This window comes from Rhamphochromis sp. 'chilingali' (assembly GCF_963969265.1).
Source record: "Rhamphochromis sp. 'chilingali' genome assembly, chromosome: 19".
Taxonomy (NCBI): domain Eukaryota; kingdom Metazoa; phylum Chordata; class Actinopteri; order Cichliformes; family Cichlidae; genus Rhamphochromis; species Rhamphochromis sp. 'chilingali'.
In genome coordinates, this window is record NC_137946.1 from 26,426,863 (window position 1) to 26,445,019 (window position 18,157).

General features: G+C 39.8%; 1 protein-coding gene across 2 annotated transcripts in view; it reads right to left on the reverse strand.

Annotated features, from left to right (window-relative positions):
• Positions 1-18,157, reverse strand: part of zbtb16a (zinc finger and BTB domain containing 16a) — a 142,487-nt gene that overhangs the window by 50,148 nt on the left and 74,182 nt on the right. For both annotated transcript variants that reach the window (XM_080866383.1, XM_080866384.1), the window contains exon 4: positions 3,166-3,252. In XM_080866383.1, coding sequence (XP_080722509.1) covers positions 3,166-3,252 — 87 coding nt within the window. The remainder of the gene's footprint in view (positions 1-3,165; positions 3,253-18,157) is intronic.

Here is an 18,157-nt window from a genome sequence, read left to right on the forward strand (position 1 = left end):
CATTGAATTACAACAATCAGCATCTCAAACCATTGCAGCACAACATTAAGAGAGTCAGAGCCTTTTTCACTTAATATAAATCCTAACGCACCAAAATTCTAGGGCTGAAGGACGTTAACAGAACTAAATTAATAAAATAATACATTTTTAAATTGTCTGAAGAAAAAAAAATCCTTTAGCATATCTTACAGACAAGCCATAAAAGTATAGCATTCTGGTATGTATCCTGATTGATCATTTCCAAACAGTTAAAAGAAAAGCTTAAAGATGTTACTGACTTCTATCAGGTTGTAGCTGCTGCTTGTCTGATGAGTACCTTATGAATGTTACATTTTGGGGCTCCAGCTCTATACTGTAGCATCTCATGTATTCTTGCCTATTCTAGGAACTTTTAAAACTGGATATATATAGAGCTCTCCTGAATACAAGAAGAACTCTTGTAATACAAGTCAGAGAAAACACTTTTTTACGTCTCTCATTCTGTCACTGTGGACCAACTTGCTACACGCTGTCAACCTGGACATGACTAATTAACCTTTGAATGTCATTATATGCATATGAAATCAGCAATCGCACTAGAAACATAAGGAAACAATGTACATACGTAGTAGAAATTACAACAGGGAACTACAATTAACCTTTTTGTGCCCAAATCCCATTTAGACCAAATTATTATTATTATTTTTTTCATTTCTGAGTTAACTAATTTATTCTTGACTGAGTCTGATGTCAAATGCAGATATATGTCATTTGCATTGACAAGACTCATAGAAATTCATGCTAAAAAAGAAGGGGGGGGGGGGTTGCTTTTAGAACAGGGATGTCAAAGGTCAGGTGTTCAAATTCGGTGCAGTGTGTTCCATAATGTAAGTGTATACTGGCTACCAGAGTATAAGGAAAGAGAAAGTGAAACTGAAAATCAGAGGGTGCAGTTAAACCGGCTCATCATTTCACCAGAGCCGATTTTCCACACTCTTATTCCACGCAGAGGTCCAGCACATGGATGATTACTATACTATTACTGGTGCTGCTGCTCCAGTTGTCTGGCTGGAAGACACGTCTGGCTCGAGCTGCGGCTGCCCCCCCGCAACCCCTTCCATTCGTTCCAGACTGGAATGCCTATATTTAGAGTGCTCCTTTCCGCTGTTATGGCTGTTGAATCATTAGCCTTGTTTAACCCTTCTTTACTTCCAATGGGCTGATTGGCTGAGGGCATGCCCCTTAGGAGTAGTTCTCCCCACCGCCACCAATTCCTGACTACACTGCCCCACCTTCCCCTGTCAAATGTTGAGGAGGTCCCTGCATGTGTGTGTGTGGCAGAGCAAAGAAAAAGTAGAGCCACTCGAAGGGAGCTTCTACTGGGAGCTTGGGGGTCACGGCTTCAGATGAAGGACAAAACACAAGATGATAATGATAAAGTGTGGCTATTTTTGAGATCCGCTTCTGGTCTCAGTGTGCTAGCAGCTCTCTTGTCTCTCATTTCCTTTTGTTTGACAAATCTGAGAAAGGCTGACGTGGTCAGGTTGATTGGTTTATTGGTAATCCCTTCCCCTTTCATTCAATGCACCCATTAGGCCAAAGTGTCTACATGTAGAAAAGACAGCAAAATCTGCTGAGCAGATTGCCATAAAATCCACTGAGCACATTCAGAGAGACTGCAGCCAATGGACATTTTTTCATTTTTGTACTTCATGAGTTTTCCTGTAACAATGCCCTTAGCATATAATGTCCTCTTACAACTCAATTATCACAGACAAATTCCTGCTTTGGCATAAAACCTGCTGTTGACATTTATGTGGACAACATGCCACAACACACAGCTACACCATATTTAACACAAAGTGCACACTTATTCACAGGGTTTAAATCTAATAAAGGCTGAGTGTAAAATAATCAGAAACAATTTAAGTACTGCTTTCTAAGTTATGAAGCATATACTGACAGACATGAGTCAAAGCTAACCTCTTTGCACCACCTTGCTTTTTTTGTTTTGTTTTTAGCTGCAAATTAGTCCTCCATATCCGTTGTGAGTAATATTATGCGCCAATATTTTCCAACAACCCTCAAATTAGCAGCTGTGAGGCACTCGAGGATGGGGTCTAATTATTATGGACCTGGAGTGGTTTTCTAAAATGTTTTGAATATCTGGACAAAAAAAACCATGAAATTTAAAAAAAAGGTATAAATAAACAAACAAAGACCTCACATTCATCCGAGCACGATGCACGCTGCATGATGCTCAAGACGCATCATGTCCAAAACAAAGTGGAGGTAATTCGAGACAATCCAGCTTCCAGATTAAAGAGTTCATCACTAGCAGTAAAACCATCTTGGGCCATCACACATCTGCTGAAGGGGGATTTACTTCTTCCCATTTACATCTTGGCACCTACATCATCCCCATCTTGCCATCTTCATAGCTGAGCACTGATAAACAACTTTGGCCTGCCAAGTTTTCGCGGTTTGTTGATTACTGTTGGGTCTGTCTTGATTTAGGGCAAGTAGGACTAATCCAAGCTGATGTGAACTATCCTATCTCTCAATCCATGGCTCCAGTTAGCCAGAGATGGCTGGAAGAGAGTTTGTCCACATGAATGCTTTTTGGTTTGAAACAGTTGAAATAGTTTCTCAGAAACAATTCCACCTTATTATGGCCTTTTTTCTTTTAACCACTGCTGTTCTACCTAGGCAGTATCTTCCAACAACCCTCTGCTTCATGTTTACACACACATGACAAATGTGTAAATGTGATGTTCCCTTACATGCATCTTAGTATAGATGGGGATTATTTCTGAGACTGTGCTAAAAAGTAATCATCTAGAAAAAGACTGTTTTTACCTGTGAAGGTTGAATGAGCATCTAAACACACCTCGCCATGACATGCATGCAGATTTGTGAAAATACACAATAAATAGACTGGGAGTGTGAATCACGAGGATCAGAAAATTCAACGTGATCTCAGTTTTTCTCATTTTTTTAAATTTGATCTGATTACTTGACTTCCTTCTTCCATCGCCATTTAAAAAGAATTTCACTCCCTCCATGAATTACCATGGAGAACACAATCAGCTGGAGCTTTCAGGACAAAAATCAAGCAGAGAAGCTCATAATCTTTCTGTTTATGTGCACAGTCATGATGACATGTCTGCGTGTGTGCGTTCATACCGGTGTGGATCTGCCGGTGAGCCTCCAGGGATTCTTCTGTCTGGAACTGGGCGCCACACTGGTCACAAACTATGGCCTTCTCGCCAGCTGGACAAGAGACAGAAAGTGGATGCTTATTACACACAATGAAAAAATATGTATATGAACTGGTGAGGGGAAAACAGGGTTAAAGCTCAGATGAGACAAATTAAAGAAATACATTTCACTCAAAACTCTGACTTGTTTATTTACTCTTATATTTTTTTGTTGCTTTACACTTAAACACATTAAGATATGTCAGCAATGTAAAAGCTTTGTTTTGTCCACCAGGGAGCACTTTATTCCAGTAATTAATTAAAAGATTTCCAAATTATGTTTGACCATATATTTGCTAATATACTAATAAAAGGTATTTCAACTAGTAAAACATTAATAACTGGCCTGAGAAAGCATTGGTGAGGCTCAAATAATCAGGTTTTAAGTTTACTGAGGAAGTGGAGAGGACTTGAATGAATGAATATTGGTTTAAACTCATTTTAATTACATTCACCTTGATGCATATCCTGTGAGAGAATTACTTAGTTTTATTTTCAGGTTACAAATGATATCTATATGATTTGGCTATAGATGCTGAAAAATGACTGATAATGTTTTTTTCCACATTATTCTATAAAGACCTGACTGTCATTATTTCAGCCTGTCTTTTTTTTTTTTTCAGAATTTAGATTCATATTTTTTCCACATCTGATTGATTAATGAGTGGATTGTACAATATAATTAAGCCTGCAGTACAATTAGCGCTATAACTTGATGAGTCAATCTATCCACTTTCACAATGGTCAGCTTCTGGTCCAAATTTAATGAATATGCAACAGTAGGTGTCATATCCTTTTCTGACTAATGTAGTCTAATTTCCCCCCAAAATTCAAACGCTAAAAGAAAAGAAGAAAAGAAAGCGAGCCCAGCATCTGTGACCAACACATCCTCATTTCTAAGCAACAAATTAAGTCGATTGGCAGCGATTGTTGAAACTGTAACACTAGCGTCCTGTACCAAAGCAGCAAAAACACTGACAGAACCCATATTTGGAGGAGAGAGGTGAGGTGGTGTCTGGATCATACGGTTTGAGTAGGGTTAGAGAAACATAATGGTTCTTGTGAAATAGAGCCTTTCACAGCCATATGTTCAAAAGGCAAACTCTCCCATCTGTAACAAGCTTACTCTAAATTTTCCTGGTTACAAATCCCACCCAGGGGCCTTTCTGAAAAAGATGGACATTCCATGTGCGAGGTCACTGACAGAGATGACAATCATTTTAACCTTTTGAAAAATCAGCTACTATTGTTGTTTTTCTTTTGAGGTCAGTCTTTTTTTTTTTTAAGCATATTTATGTATACTTTATTGATCCCCACGGGGAAATTTCTCTCTGCATTTAACCTCACTTAGTGAAGCAGTGGGCAGCCACAAATCTAGCACCCGGGGAGCAGTGTGGAGGGACGGTACCTTGCTCAAGGGTACCCCAGGGTAGCTGTTCAGGGGATTCAATCCCCGACATTCCAATCATGGGGCCACCACTCTACCTACTGAGCTATCCCTGCCATTACATTACATTAGAAACATGGCTAACAGTCCATGTTTAGGTTTAACACATTGATGAAACTGTCACTGTAACTGTCATACATCAATTATCGTATAAGCTAACTTACGTATCAACAGTGGTTGTGCACACACATACAAATCGCATTGGCTTAGTAGACACACCTGCCATTAACTTGAAGTAGGCTATTGACTCAAAATCATAAAGTTGTTGTCATGTGCTCTTGCACTTTTGTTGCTCCGTGCTGTTAATTCAAGTAGATCAAATAAGTAGCCCTTGAGCCGTAGTCTAAATTATCATGTTCACCTACACTTTGTGAATGTGTACAACCTTTTACAACAACTTTAAAAAAAAAGGAAAGAAAAAAAAAACAGGAAGCTGGCATGTACACATCCAGTGTTTTGTTGAAGGGCAAATCAGATCAGGCTCCAGCAAATGAATTTTTATTGCTTGGCAATGAGCACCATACATGCAACACACTTTTCACCAGCACACACATGCACACACACGCAGTTTAACATCTGGATGTTGTGTGTACAAAATGACTCTACGTGTGTGTGGGTGTGTGCCTGTTTCCAGTGCAAGCACAGAGCAATCTCTACTGATTAGACCTTGGTTTGTTCTTGGCACAGCCTCCTGGGTTACGACACCTCCAGAGAGAGAGAGAGAGAGAGAGAGAAAGAGAACACAATGAAAACAGGAAGCCAATTCTTAGATGACAGAAAAAAAAGTCAGGGAAAGATGGCTTATGTGGTTTTGCAACCACAGTGGCACTAGGGAACGGCCTGTACTGTAATGAACCCTAAAAAAAAGGAGAAATAACACGGACCGTACACGACAGAGTGTGCCTGCCAGAACATGCTTATGCAACAAGTTATGCAAAAGATGGTACACTGAGCGTGACAAGATCATAAGCCACTGTAATGCGACCTATAAACGCTAGCATATCCTGCATTCATCTGCAGCATCACAAGATATATTTCCATTTAACTACTTGTGACTAAAGAGAGTGAGCCGCGGAGCAATGTCTTCTTTAATTGGCTGCATATTCAAGAGGCGTAATTTGCTGTTTGAGCGTATGGTGCGCTGGTGTCGAATGCACAGATGAGCATATGGCCGAATTAGCCGGCAAAAGCATCCACTTAACCTTTGAGGAATAAGACATGTAGTGGAGGTGTAGGCAGAACACTCCCCACCCCCCAAACACCCCCACTGATGTCCCTGATTTGCATTAATCGGATAGTGCCTCTTTTGCTTCTTTAACTTCTGATTCATTATCATGGAAACTGTAATTATTATTTTTACAGGCTGCGGTTGCTCTGTTAACCTTCCTTGGACTTTTTCCTCTATTGATTTGAGCTCATCGATTGCCCTTGCAGCGAGCAACTGAGACAATTTTATGAAGGCAACTTCTGACTCCAATTCTATCATATGCTGTTGAGAGTCTAAACAGAGCTCAAAGTAAATACACATTCACATTTTTACATTAGATATAGAAGCCTGTCCACCACATGCATACATTACATTAGTTATTGTCATTTCAATTGAGGTCTTAGGTTTTAAACGTGGATTTTCTTCCAGGTAGCAACGAGGCTAAATTAATTCCCCTCATCTAAGAAGTAAGATAAGTAAGTAAGCGGCACAGTTTCAGTTTACAAACTCCCTACATTCATTACCAGGTGCCCCTCAACGGCCAATGGGCTTCTCAGATGCCATCAGACCAAAGTGTGATTGTGCGCTGCAGCTTCCAGATGCGAGTATGTGTAACTGTGCTGCTGCATGTTCCTGTAGATCTACTGTAAAACCTGTTATTTCATAGGAAATGTGAAATTTGGTGTTCACTGATGTCTGCAAGGTACTCAGCTTTACACTTGCATAGTAACCAGTAAGTAACGATTTCGCCTGAGAGACAGTGGTGCAGCACTATAACCACTCTTCTGGGAGGCCAAGAGGCATGTGCTAAATGGGCCAGGGATAGGATTTTAGTGCAGGGCATGCCCCTGCTTGTGGCACAAGGACATAAATTGTCAGGAAATGCCTGCATGGTGCCTTGCTTCAAGGAGAATGGACTTGTGCGAGGTCAATGTAGGGCAAAGGGGGTGGAAAAGTGGAAGCACAAGAATCCAGGGTACACACCGCCAGGCAGCCACCCAGCCAGATGACCGTCACTCTAGTTAGCCAGCTGAGTGCTAACGGGGGGCCCCTCCACTTGGTAACAGCCTCCATTAGCCATTTTTGGTGCCAAATTAAAGTGATAAATCTTGAGGCCCCCTTTGATCACAAGAGAGTGAACTTGTTAGTTAGAGGGAGAAGGGAGCTGGGATAGAGGAGACACACACTGTTACCCTTGTGATTTGTGTCCTAAAATAATAAACTACTGCCTTACCAGGGGGGCCCATTCAAATCCTCACTGTAGAGTCTAAAGGAAAATTCTTTTACCACTGAAATGATCTTGAGCTTTCATTTAAATGAGTCATATTTTAATTCTCACAAAACTAACAAAAATGATGGCATCGTAGAGAAGCTCAACGGGGAACATGTAAATGAATGAGCACTCACAAAATAACATGATGTAAATACAAGTTATCTGTCAGAAAATCTAAAAGATGAAAAGAGGAAGAAAAAAATAAAGGAATCTCCAAATGCCTAATCTGCTGTTAGCGGGGACTCCCATGTTACTTTTCCACAGATTCAGGCCTTTGCTGACATAATAAAAGTTGCACAACGCATGATGAGTTGGTGTGTGTGTGTGTACATGTGTGTTGGGAGATGGGGATAGAGTGGTGATCAGGTGCCACATGCCGCTGAAGCCACTTCCTTTTTCACTTCTCCTTTGTCAATATTGCACAACTGCTGTTGCAGAGCAGTTTGGCTCAGTTATTTCATAATAAAATACAGTAAAAGAGAACAAGAGAACAGAGCTCCGTGCCCAACAAGTAAGCATCCTACAGTGCCCAGCAGCAAATACTAAAGTAATGGTTCCACATACACTATACGCCTGATCCATCTTATCCCACAGATAAAGGAGACTTCCCTTCAGGTAGTGCTTTGGTGTTTTCCAATAACCTCTTGGTACGCTGGGCACATTAAATTGGCTATTGTTTCTGTAAATGCATATTCTAATTAGAGGAATGTACATTTACAGGCTGAAAACCGTGCCACTTTATTTCAATGTATTCTTCCTTGCTGGTGCATTACTGGGTATTTAAGGTGTCTTTGTCCTTGCTGAGGAGGTTAAGTTAGAGCCCACCTTCTATTAGATTGGTATTTTAGATGGTCAAGAGCACTGGGTAAAAATATATTTTTATTAAAAAAAACAAAAAAAACAAAAAACAGAAAGTTGGGCCCAACATGAAAGTCAAGTCAAGGAAAATAAAAAATATATATATTTATATATATCAAAGAGTTTATCTGTATCTCAAAAACCTTTTTTCAAGCAAGCACGTGCAAAAACACACAAAAATAAACATCCTGAGTCGGCTTAATGTTCCCATAATGCTTGCAAAAACAATTTCACAAATCTTCTCATTCAAATTTTTCTTCACTGTTTCTCTGTTGTGTTCTACACTTTAAAATTGTGGTTACCGTTGTGCCTAGTTGACTGTAGGTACTTAAGGGTGTTTCACTTACAGTAAACTTAGTGGTTATGGGTTTCCGTAGCAGTGACACGGTCTTCATCACAAGTAGATGTGTTGAAGACCGTGGATAAGCCCACAGCCTTTCCAAGAAAGCGATGGTGCGTTCCCTTGCCTGTAATTTCCCCTGACATGCTAAGTGCTCATTCTCCAATTTCCCTAAATAATGTGGTGATGGTGTAATGTTTTATTTGCTATTACACTCATTCCATGTGAGCATGAAATCTGAGTCTAATATGAAAACCATCGTTCTCTTATGATGCTGAGGCGGAGGAAAGTAACCCCACTGCCCATCTGGGTATTTATGGGTGTGATTAACGTATTTGGGTACAGCAGCACACACACAACGCACATCGCCACGCTCGCATCATCTAGTTCAGCAATGTGATCTCATAATGCCACCATTCAGAAGCTCTTCTCATTCAAAAGAATTTGTCAGACACAAAGGCCTTGTTTGTTTGGGCTGATAGTTCTGTTTTTCCTGCAGCAGCAGAGGAGCTTTTTGTTTTTGTTTTTTTAAAAAAAAACTACATTCCCACACTTGACACTTACTTGTTGTCCCAACCCACTTTCACAGGTAGATCATATATGCTAAGATCGCAACAGATGGCCCCCCCTTTGGGGATCACAGTCTAAACAGAATCTTTCATCAAAGACAATCACAGAATTAAACATAAGAGTTAGAGAGTCTGTCTGTGCTCATAGCAATGTACGAAAAAAACAAAAAAACAAAAAACTAGGCCACAATGTTGATACCAAAGTTTAACATTTCATCCTGTATGGGAGATAAAGAAACAAATATTTTTCTTCTGTAACAACCACTGGCCATTTTGTAACATGATTGAGCCATCAATCTGCCCGTTGCAACACATGAAACAGTTTATCTATTTTTTTCTTTCCTACCTAAATACAAAAACAGGATTAAACGAGCAAGTGTTTAAAAATCGGCAAAGTCATGCCAAGTCCATCTGTTTCCTGCAACACAGTCATGAGAATATCTTGTCAAAAGGCCTTACATGGCCACTTGCATGAGTTGGCATGACACTATTTAGCATGCACACAGACAGACGCACACAACACATACTTAACAGTTTAACAGTGGAGCTGTGCACAGAGAGTTCTGTACAATCCATTACATGTAGAAACAGACAACTAAAACAAAGCCACAATAAACAAACTGTTCAGCTATGAATAATTTACCAGATGTCTTTTTTAACTTAACTGCAGTAAAGACAGTAGTATCAGCAGTTGTATTAATAGTGCAGACTTGCAAAAAATAGCCTAACCTGTGGTAATTGTACACACGTTGGTCACCGCGTGCGCAAATTATATCAACACTTGTTAACGTCTCCTTTCAAATTAGAGGTGTCACTGAGCAGGAAAAGACATGGCTACATCCCTGGAAAACAATAGAAGAGATGATGCACACTAGGTCGAGTGTAAGAGGCTGCAGTCTGTTGCAACAACCTCCCTTTAAGAATTTTGAGCCAACTGGGAATCCCTATACTCCCGCACTGATTGCATGGAAGCCTGTAGAGAGCGATCTGCACACACAATCCAGCTCGTCCAATATGCATACGCGCCAGCCTCACTGTGCATGCCACGTTACAAAAATTTGGTGATGGGCGACCAGCTGAAGCACTACCAAAGTGCACTGTGTGCCATCAGCTATGACTTCACTTTTGGCGTGCACTACCGTGTGCAAGGGTGACAACGGAGATAATATACCAAGCTTCGTGTTAGCTAGGCATGTAACAATTTTGGAGTTCCCTGACTTTACACCACAATTCTCTAAACTTTATCGTGGTTTTACTGACTTTAAGCATAACTGTTGCCCTTTAGACAATGGCCTGTTTGTCAGACTTTGTGAAACTACCTTCTAATTTGAGAATTTTTTTTCAGCTTACCACAACTATAATAGTTTATTGAAAATGTCAAAGGAACATGTTCAGGTTTTCTCAAGTTTTAATATGAAAATGATCTGCTGAATTCTAACGACAGAAGCTTAATCTGGAAATCTATTTTGTATGCTCTGTTAAGCAGGTATTGCCATCTGGCCTAAAAAGGTGTCTCAAGTAAAAAATCCCCATTAGAGCACACATAGAACGGACCACAGTGACCTGAAAAATTGTACTAATGTTTGACATAACAGAAGTTAGGTCAGATATTAAAAGCCCACTGAGACGTTGCAGTGCCCAGAAATTCTTCTAGGATGGATGACTCCCCCCCCACACACACACACACACACACACACACACACAAATAGCCGTAGGAAAGTTAACTTGACATGACATAATCTTACACATGATTTTTTCACCCACTTTAATCCCCCTGTGCAACATTTGTTTGCATGACATACTTTTCTGTATGCGCACATATTTCTGCTGGAAGTGTCTGAAGGATCTTTTCTCAAGAGTCAGAGAGGCTAAATGGGAAATTAAAAAGGCTAATTACAGTGTATATGTCGATGGCCGGCCAATATCACACTCAGTGGGTTTTTTTAGCAGTGTAAACAGGGCAGGCTAGAGAGCAGAGAGGCAGATTAGGGAGGCAGAATGTGTGTGTGTGTGTGTGACAGAGGGAGGGAGGCAGACAAGCACAGTCACCAACAAAAACATAGCCTGGCTGTTCACTGAGCCTACATAAATGGCTTACGTAAGAAAGTACTCTCAGTACCAAAAAACAGCAAAAATCCATAAACACACACAGACAGCCCCATTCGCCCCCTCCCCCCACTCCCGCACACACACATAAACACATTCATACACACATATTGGTCTCACCACACTTCTGAGGACTTACATTTATTATCACAACCACAAAAAAATATTTCTGCTTTGTATTTTTAGATTTACACTGTTAATCTTGACCTTTAAAAATAAACCGAAACGTTGGCCAAAATGACAAAATATCAACAAGAGAAAAAAAAGGAGATTTATTTGCAGCATCTAAAACTCAATCTGGTTCTCACACACACACACACAAATAGCACAACAAGTATACACGCATTCATGGGAACACACACAGACGCAGTATGCTGTCAGAACAATGAGTACAGACACCACACGCTCTCTCATCCCCCACTCCCTCCCTTGCACCCTCTACCTTCAGCGTTATAACGAGCTCTGCTGTACAGTTTTATTTACACCAACCTCTTATCAGCAGTACAGCAGCACAGAGGCTGCCAATTGGAGAGGACAGGCCACAGTACTGCCTGTACCCTGTAGTGGAGTAGGTGTATATCGCCATGCCCCCAGCACGTTTTTATCAAGGCTTGGAAAAAGTCTGGGCTTGCGCCAGGCTGCCTCTCAAAATAATAAAACACACTCACACGCAGGCACACAGAAACAGGATGAGTTGGCAATAACGCACCACGACTACAAGCACAACAGTACACAGGTCATACAGCACGAGTACAGCTAAAAGGGATTTAAGTCCTTTTAACAATCTTTTTCAGATGCAGGCATTATGCTACATAAATATTAAATATCTATCTGAAGGCCTCGAGGTGAAAAAGATGTAAACACAAGAAATTGTAGAATTGTCATCACTTACAGTACAGTCAGAACTGAAACCCTGAGTTTTGCAGATGATGTGATTCTGTTTGCCTCATCAAACATGATTAACAGCATGCACTGGGGCAGTTTGCAGGCATATGTGAAGCAGCATGGAGGAAGTTCTCCACCCTCTCCACCTTCACGTTTTGTTTTTTGAAAATAATGGATTGCTCCTTCTTGGTTGAGTTGCCTTAAATGCTGGAATTTGCAAATCTCTAATGTAGAGCGTGAGATCGACTGATGGACTGGTAGTCATGGCAGGTGATGTGCTCCACAGAGAGCCGAGTAGAAGAGCAAAACTTTGGTTTCACCTATGAGGAAGTGACAGCTCCCATAAAGGAACGCTAATCCAATTGTAGCAGAGTGGCAAAGTACTAAAGTTAGGACAGAAATGCCATTAGCTAGATAAACTTGCAGATTCATGGGCTATATGGCCTAAATTACCCTCAAGTCTTGAAGCCCTCTTGTTTGCTAATGGGGCAAATAAGAAGTGTGGAATCTGTAACAGGACATGAGGAGACAAATAGCTATAGTAGTAAAACGAACTGATATGGTGTAATTACAAAGTGTACCTAGCAAAAACAAAGTAGCTGTACACGGAAAAACTTAATGTCCTAGTAGATGATATTGCACTACCCATAAAACATGCACTGGTTCTCACAAGTATCAAACAGACTTACACAGGCAGAAATGACTTTATGGTGTGAGCAAACATGGCAATATAGATAAGACGAGATATTCTATGGGAGGTGGAGGGGTAGACAAGCCATCAAAAGCGCAAAAGCGAACATGTTTGCTCTCGATGATATTGTTATCGACGGAAGGGAAAAAGAAATCAAAGGGAAGCGAGAGAGCACGAGGAAGAGAGAGGGAGAGAAAAAGGAAGCAGATGAAGACAGAGAATATTCAGGTCGCATTTGACAGCTTTACGGTCTGTTGCGCCGAATGGGATGTCTAGGGACGTGGCAAAGCAGACAAATATTGACTTGCAGAGCGTTCGCATGCACACACGTACACAAGCGCACGCACACACAGACTGGGAAAATACACAATACACTTCCACACGAAGCCTCTAAATTCAGCCCCCCTTCAAAATGGATGAGCTCACATTGCAACATCAGTCACCCGTTTTGTTTTTTTTAGCCAAGCTCAACCTCTTAATCCATTCTGCCTGCAAACCAATTTGTTTGTCCAGTAGGTCATAGACAGTTTCCTGCCCTAACTGTTCCCTGTTCTCATGTACTGTTTATTTCTCCCTCGCCTTTGTATTACTTTCTCTGAATGATGAAGTCTTTTCCAGAGCTTTCTGCTTCTTAGGAGATTCTGGGCATGTTAGTTCGCCTTTCCCGTATTTGCTTCCTTCCTTGTATTTCTTTCTGACCAGTTCCCTCTACTTTCAAATTGTCTTGACAACAGAGAAAGCTGGCTTGAAGTGTGCACTGAAACAAGAGGAGATCAACACAAGTATAACTTAAGAGTGTTTCTTTTTCATTTAGTACCATCAGATTTTTAGTCAACGTGTCAAAGGGTAGCTAGTATTAACATCCTGACAACTGATATCTTATTATTTTTTGTTTTTACAGAGACACCGCCATGAAGTTTGTTTCTGTGTATCTTACTGGAAAACATATTACCTTATTCAAATTTTAAAGCCCATTATGTTCACTTGATTCCTGTTGAGCGCACCTTGGCGAACGCCCAGAGGTGGCAAAAGTACACACATTGTTCACTTAAGTAGAAGTGCAGATACCTGTGTTAAGAAAATGCTCTGGTTAAAGTTGAAGTACTGATACAACTTCTTTACTGACGTGGAAAAAGTGTAGACTCTGAAATGTGCTCCAAGTATAAAAGCAAAAAGTAGCTCTTCTACCACCTGTTTTGTGAAAAGCTAACTAATCCGCCACCTGCCATATTAATCTAAAAATGAAATAAAATTACTAGAGAAGGGAATAAAAACTTAATTTCAACTTAAATTCTAATTTTAATGACAATAACACTGTATTAGGAGATATTTCATGGCCCATCACGACGTAATTCCACCCCCTAGACAGTAGAAAGCTAGCTTATTGTTAAAATTCACCAAATGATTTTATTCAACTGCTGTCTGCATACCCTGGTGTAACCCAACACTGACCATCAACACAAAAGCTGCACTGCACCACTCTAACGTACTGCTTTAATGTAAACTTCACCACAGTACTGCTAATTAACCAGTGTAGCCTGCAAAAAACTCTGATATTTCCATACAAACTTTGAACAATAACAGTTAGTATTGTATTTTTGTATAGTAATAGTACAGCATTTAAATTCGTTTTTAAAGATTTTCACAATATGAAAAATCATCAAGCAGAGAACCAATCTGAACCAATCTGAAATTAATTGTGATATTTTGTGTAAGATTTAAATTTCCACTTTATCAAATGTCATTGATTAGTTCTTACCTTTAAAACTACTTTAATGTCCTGTCTCACTTAGATCTTTCTCCACCTCTGAGTGAAGTTAGCTCATTCTTTTCTCTCTCTGGGGTATAAAGCAAACGTAGCTAGCGGTTTTATCATAAACTCCACAGATACAGTTTGTGTGTGTGTTGATATTTGTTGAGGTGTTTAAAATGTTGCATTTGAAATTACCTGCCACTTAAAAAATGTTACTCTTTGAGCTCGCTCCTCTTCTCTGTCCTGAACGAGATACTGAAGTACCACAACCACAACTTATTGACACGTGCACCAAAATTACCATTCCAGATGCTCCAGCCCACTTTAACCACTGAGTATAGCACTATAAACTCACTGTGTGCCATAAGCAATGGTGATGGAAATACCAACAGGACTGTCTTGTATGCATTATTGTTCCCACCACCGATGTAATATAATCAATTAATTCCCCTCAAATGTGTTAAACCTGAAGTAACCAGGCTGTTTTGAAAATGTAAGGAGTAGAAAGTGAAGATATTTGTGTGTAAGGAAAAGTAAAAAGTTATCAGGAAACTAAAGAAAATACGATTCAGGTTGATCCTAGAGGTGAAAGATGTTGAGGGTTTTCAATGTTGCTTTCAACCCCTGTACATTTTCAAAATGAGAAAAGAAAATGAGGTTTTGACATGTACCCATGTTTCCTGAAATCCTTAGAAATGAGGCTATCTTCAGGGTCTTGGGTGGATGATGTGTGCTTGTGTCGGGATACGTGGAAGAGGATAAAAAAGTGCAGGACGGGAAGCAAGAGCTGGATGCACAGAGGAACCACTGGAGGCTATTTTGGTGTGAAGTGGCAGGAAGTGAATTAGGTTGCCACAAAAATGCCAAAGTAGGGCTTTTCGTACAAGTACTGGATCCGGTTTTAATAGACACTGTTTGGACAGAAACAAAAGATCTGTCCGTGTCCATCCTGAAAAAGCATACAAATGTATGAAGCAAAGAACATGACAAAGAAAAACACATGAAAATGAGCCTATGGCTCATTTATATACGTGTGTGTTTTCTAAGCAAGATTCTTTTAAAACAACCAAAGTGATCAGTTAATACAGTGGTCCCCAACCTTTTTTGCGCCACGGACCGGTTTGTGCCCGACAATATTTTCACGGACCGGCCTTTAAGGTGTCGCGGATAAATACAACAAAATAAAACTAGTACTGGTACCGAAAAAAATAAGATTTACTCATAACACACGTGAAAAGACCCAGGAAAACTGAGTTAACGATTTTAACGCTGAAAACCGATAAAAACCCTGAAAACTATACATTTCACACCTGAGCCTCAACTCTCGCAGCCCGGTACCAAACGACTCACGGACCGGTACCGATCCGAGGCCCGGGGGTTGGGGACCGCTGAGTTAATATGTGCTTATGCTTCTGTAGCCTAAGAATGTATATTGATCAATAGAAAAAAACCCATTAGGATTAAATTAGCATTTTCAGCCTAAATAAAGAAGTTTAACTCATGTTCTTTTTTTTCTTTTTTCTTTTTGGTTAAAAACGCTCACAAAGATGCAGCTTGGATAAATAACCTAAGCCAGATCTGAATTAAAATACATATGAGCAATTTCAGATGAGATCCATGAATATTATGTTGAAAAAAAAAAACAACATTATTTTTTTAATTTTTATTTTTGTTACATCCAAATAGCCTACATTGTTTAGCTGTTAGAGATTTCAAGACTACCACTACTATGCGGCATTCAGCCTAAACAAAGTATATCAGTGCTGGATGTTAAAGTGTTAATTGCAGACAATTATATCATGACAATGTTAAAATGTTTGGATTTTACTACTGATTACTAACCATCAAGTAGCAATTATCAGTCTTATCAGTAACCACACCTCATACCAGAACTACATGTGAGGTCAGACTTCTAAATATAATCAATATGGCATTCAGTTCAAGGTCAGCCTATAGCAACTTGTAAGTACGATGCTGGATTAAGTTAATGTGTAACTCAAAATGACTCACAGAAGAGCAACTAAAAGATTTACCAAAGAACTCCAAGGCTACAGAAGCAGTCCACCCATCCACTGAGAATCAGTCACCATGCATTCTAAATTAGACTAACAGTAGTTTTTTAAAAATGATATTGTTAAGCAAGCATACGGTCACAATAATTCACGAGCATTATGTGGTAAATGTAATGTAAAAGGTGGCTGCAAAAGCAACGTTTTCTTTTTTCTTGCTCTTTTAATTCTTCTAAGGGAGCTCAATTCTAAGACTTATTTCATCTGCATCTGAGGCTAGAGACTGTTACTGTTAAATTTCCACTGCCTAAAAACTTCAAACTAGCTCCTTCACCCGTGACAAGTTTTCCAAATCAGTCCAACATAAAACAGAAGCTGGCAGAGTTTGTCAAATAGCCACCCAGGAGTCTGGATCTTTCCAGTGTGGCCACAGTGTAAGCGGTAAACACATTTATGGAAATGCAGAATTTGACAGGTTCTGTATATAAATTACAAGACTGCAACAATGTTAATGTCAACTTGGCATTGTAATAGGCTAAACAATATAGCTAAAGAATGTCTATATTTAACACTTGTCACAAGTCCAAGGAATCAAGGAAACTTCACTAGAATCAGCTGGTAGCAACAAGTCTGTCAAACTGTACTAGAAAATAAAGATTTTTTTCCTTAATTTTCCAACACAATCTTTGTCCATTTGCTTACAAAACCAGTAATTTAGTATTTCCCCATTGAACACCTCTGTGGTACGGGCTAGGAAAAGACCAGTCTGGCTTTAAAAAGATAACACCCAAGCACGCTCTCTCCTTGACTTCAGAGAAATAACCAGTGAGAAAAGACTCAGTTTACTGGGCCTGCAGTGTTGAGGCACCTTGGTCTTGAAGAAAATGTTGGACAAGCTGACAGAGGGGCATCACCTGGCTAAGGACATGCCACTGCCAGCTAGCTCATTTACATACTATATTAGCTTTAGTCCCTGTGTGCTGGGAAGAGAAAACAAGCACAGGGCAACAATCCTGCAACTTCGACCAGCAGTTGAACTCTTACCCCTGCGACCACCACACACTGTTGCTCAGCCAGCTGCTGGGAATCCAGCAATTGACATCCTTTTTACAGTGCTGTAAATGCATTTATAGTTTAAGAGAGGAAGAGATAAGAATGCTGCTGGACTGTAGCAGGAAAACTCATTTTAGCTGTAGTTTGCTGCCCGGGGGGTGCGACTGGTAGACTGAGGTTTAAGGTAATTGCTAAACAAAAAAATCTAGACATAGAATTGACACTTGATACCCTGCTTTTTTATTTCCTTCTTTTTTGGTAACAGGCAAAAAGTTTTTGGGGTTTTTTAAAGGGAAAAAAAAGAAGACCGGGCTTTCCTGGAATTTTACTGGTGGAATAGGAGAGAGCATTGCAGGGCTGATATATATACATGCATGTGGAACAAACAAACATTTTCATGTATCTGTACTTGAATACTTTTATACTTTTCCTCTCTACATTTTAAACCAAATATCTGTACTTTCTAGAGCAGGGCGATATGGCCAAAAATATTTATCACGATATATATTTGAAAATTTGCGATAACGATATAACTGACGATATAATTGATGCGAGACAAAATACAACTCCACAACATTACTAGCGCAAAAAGACAACCTTCCATTTATTTTCACTTAAACAAGAAGCTGGTTTTTATGTACATTAAAGCTTTATAAAAATGTAACAGTGCAAATGCAAATTCCTTGCTGAAAGTTTAACCAAAAGGCATTTCCAGTAGAAATGGGCT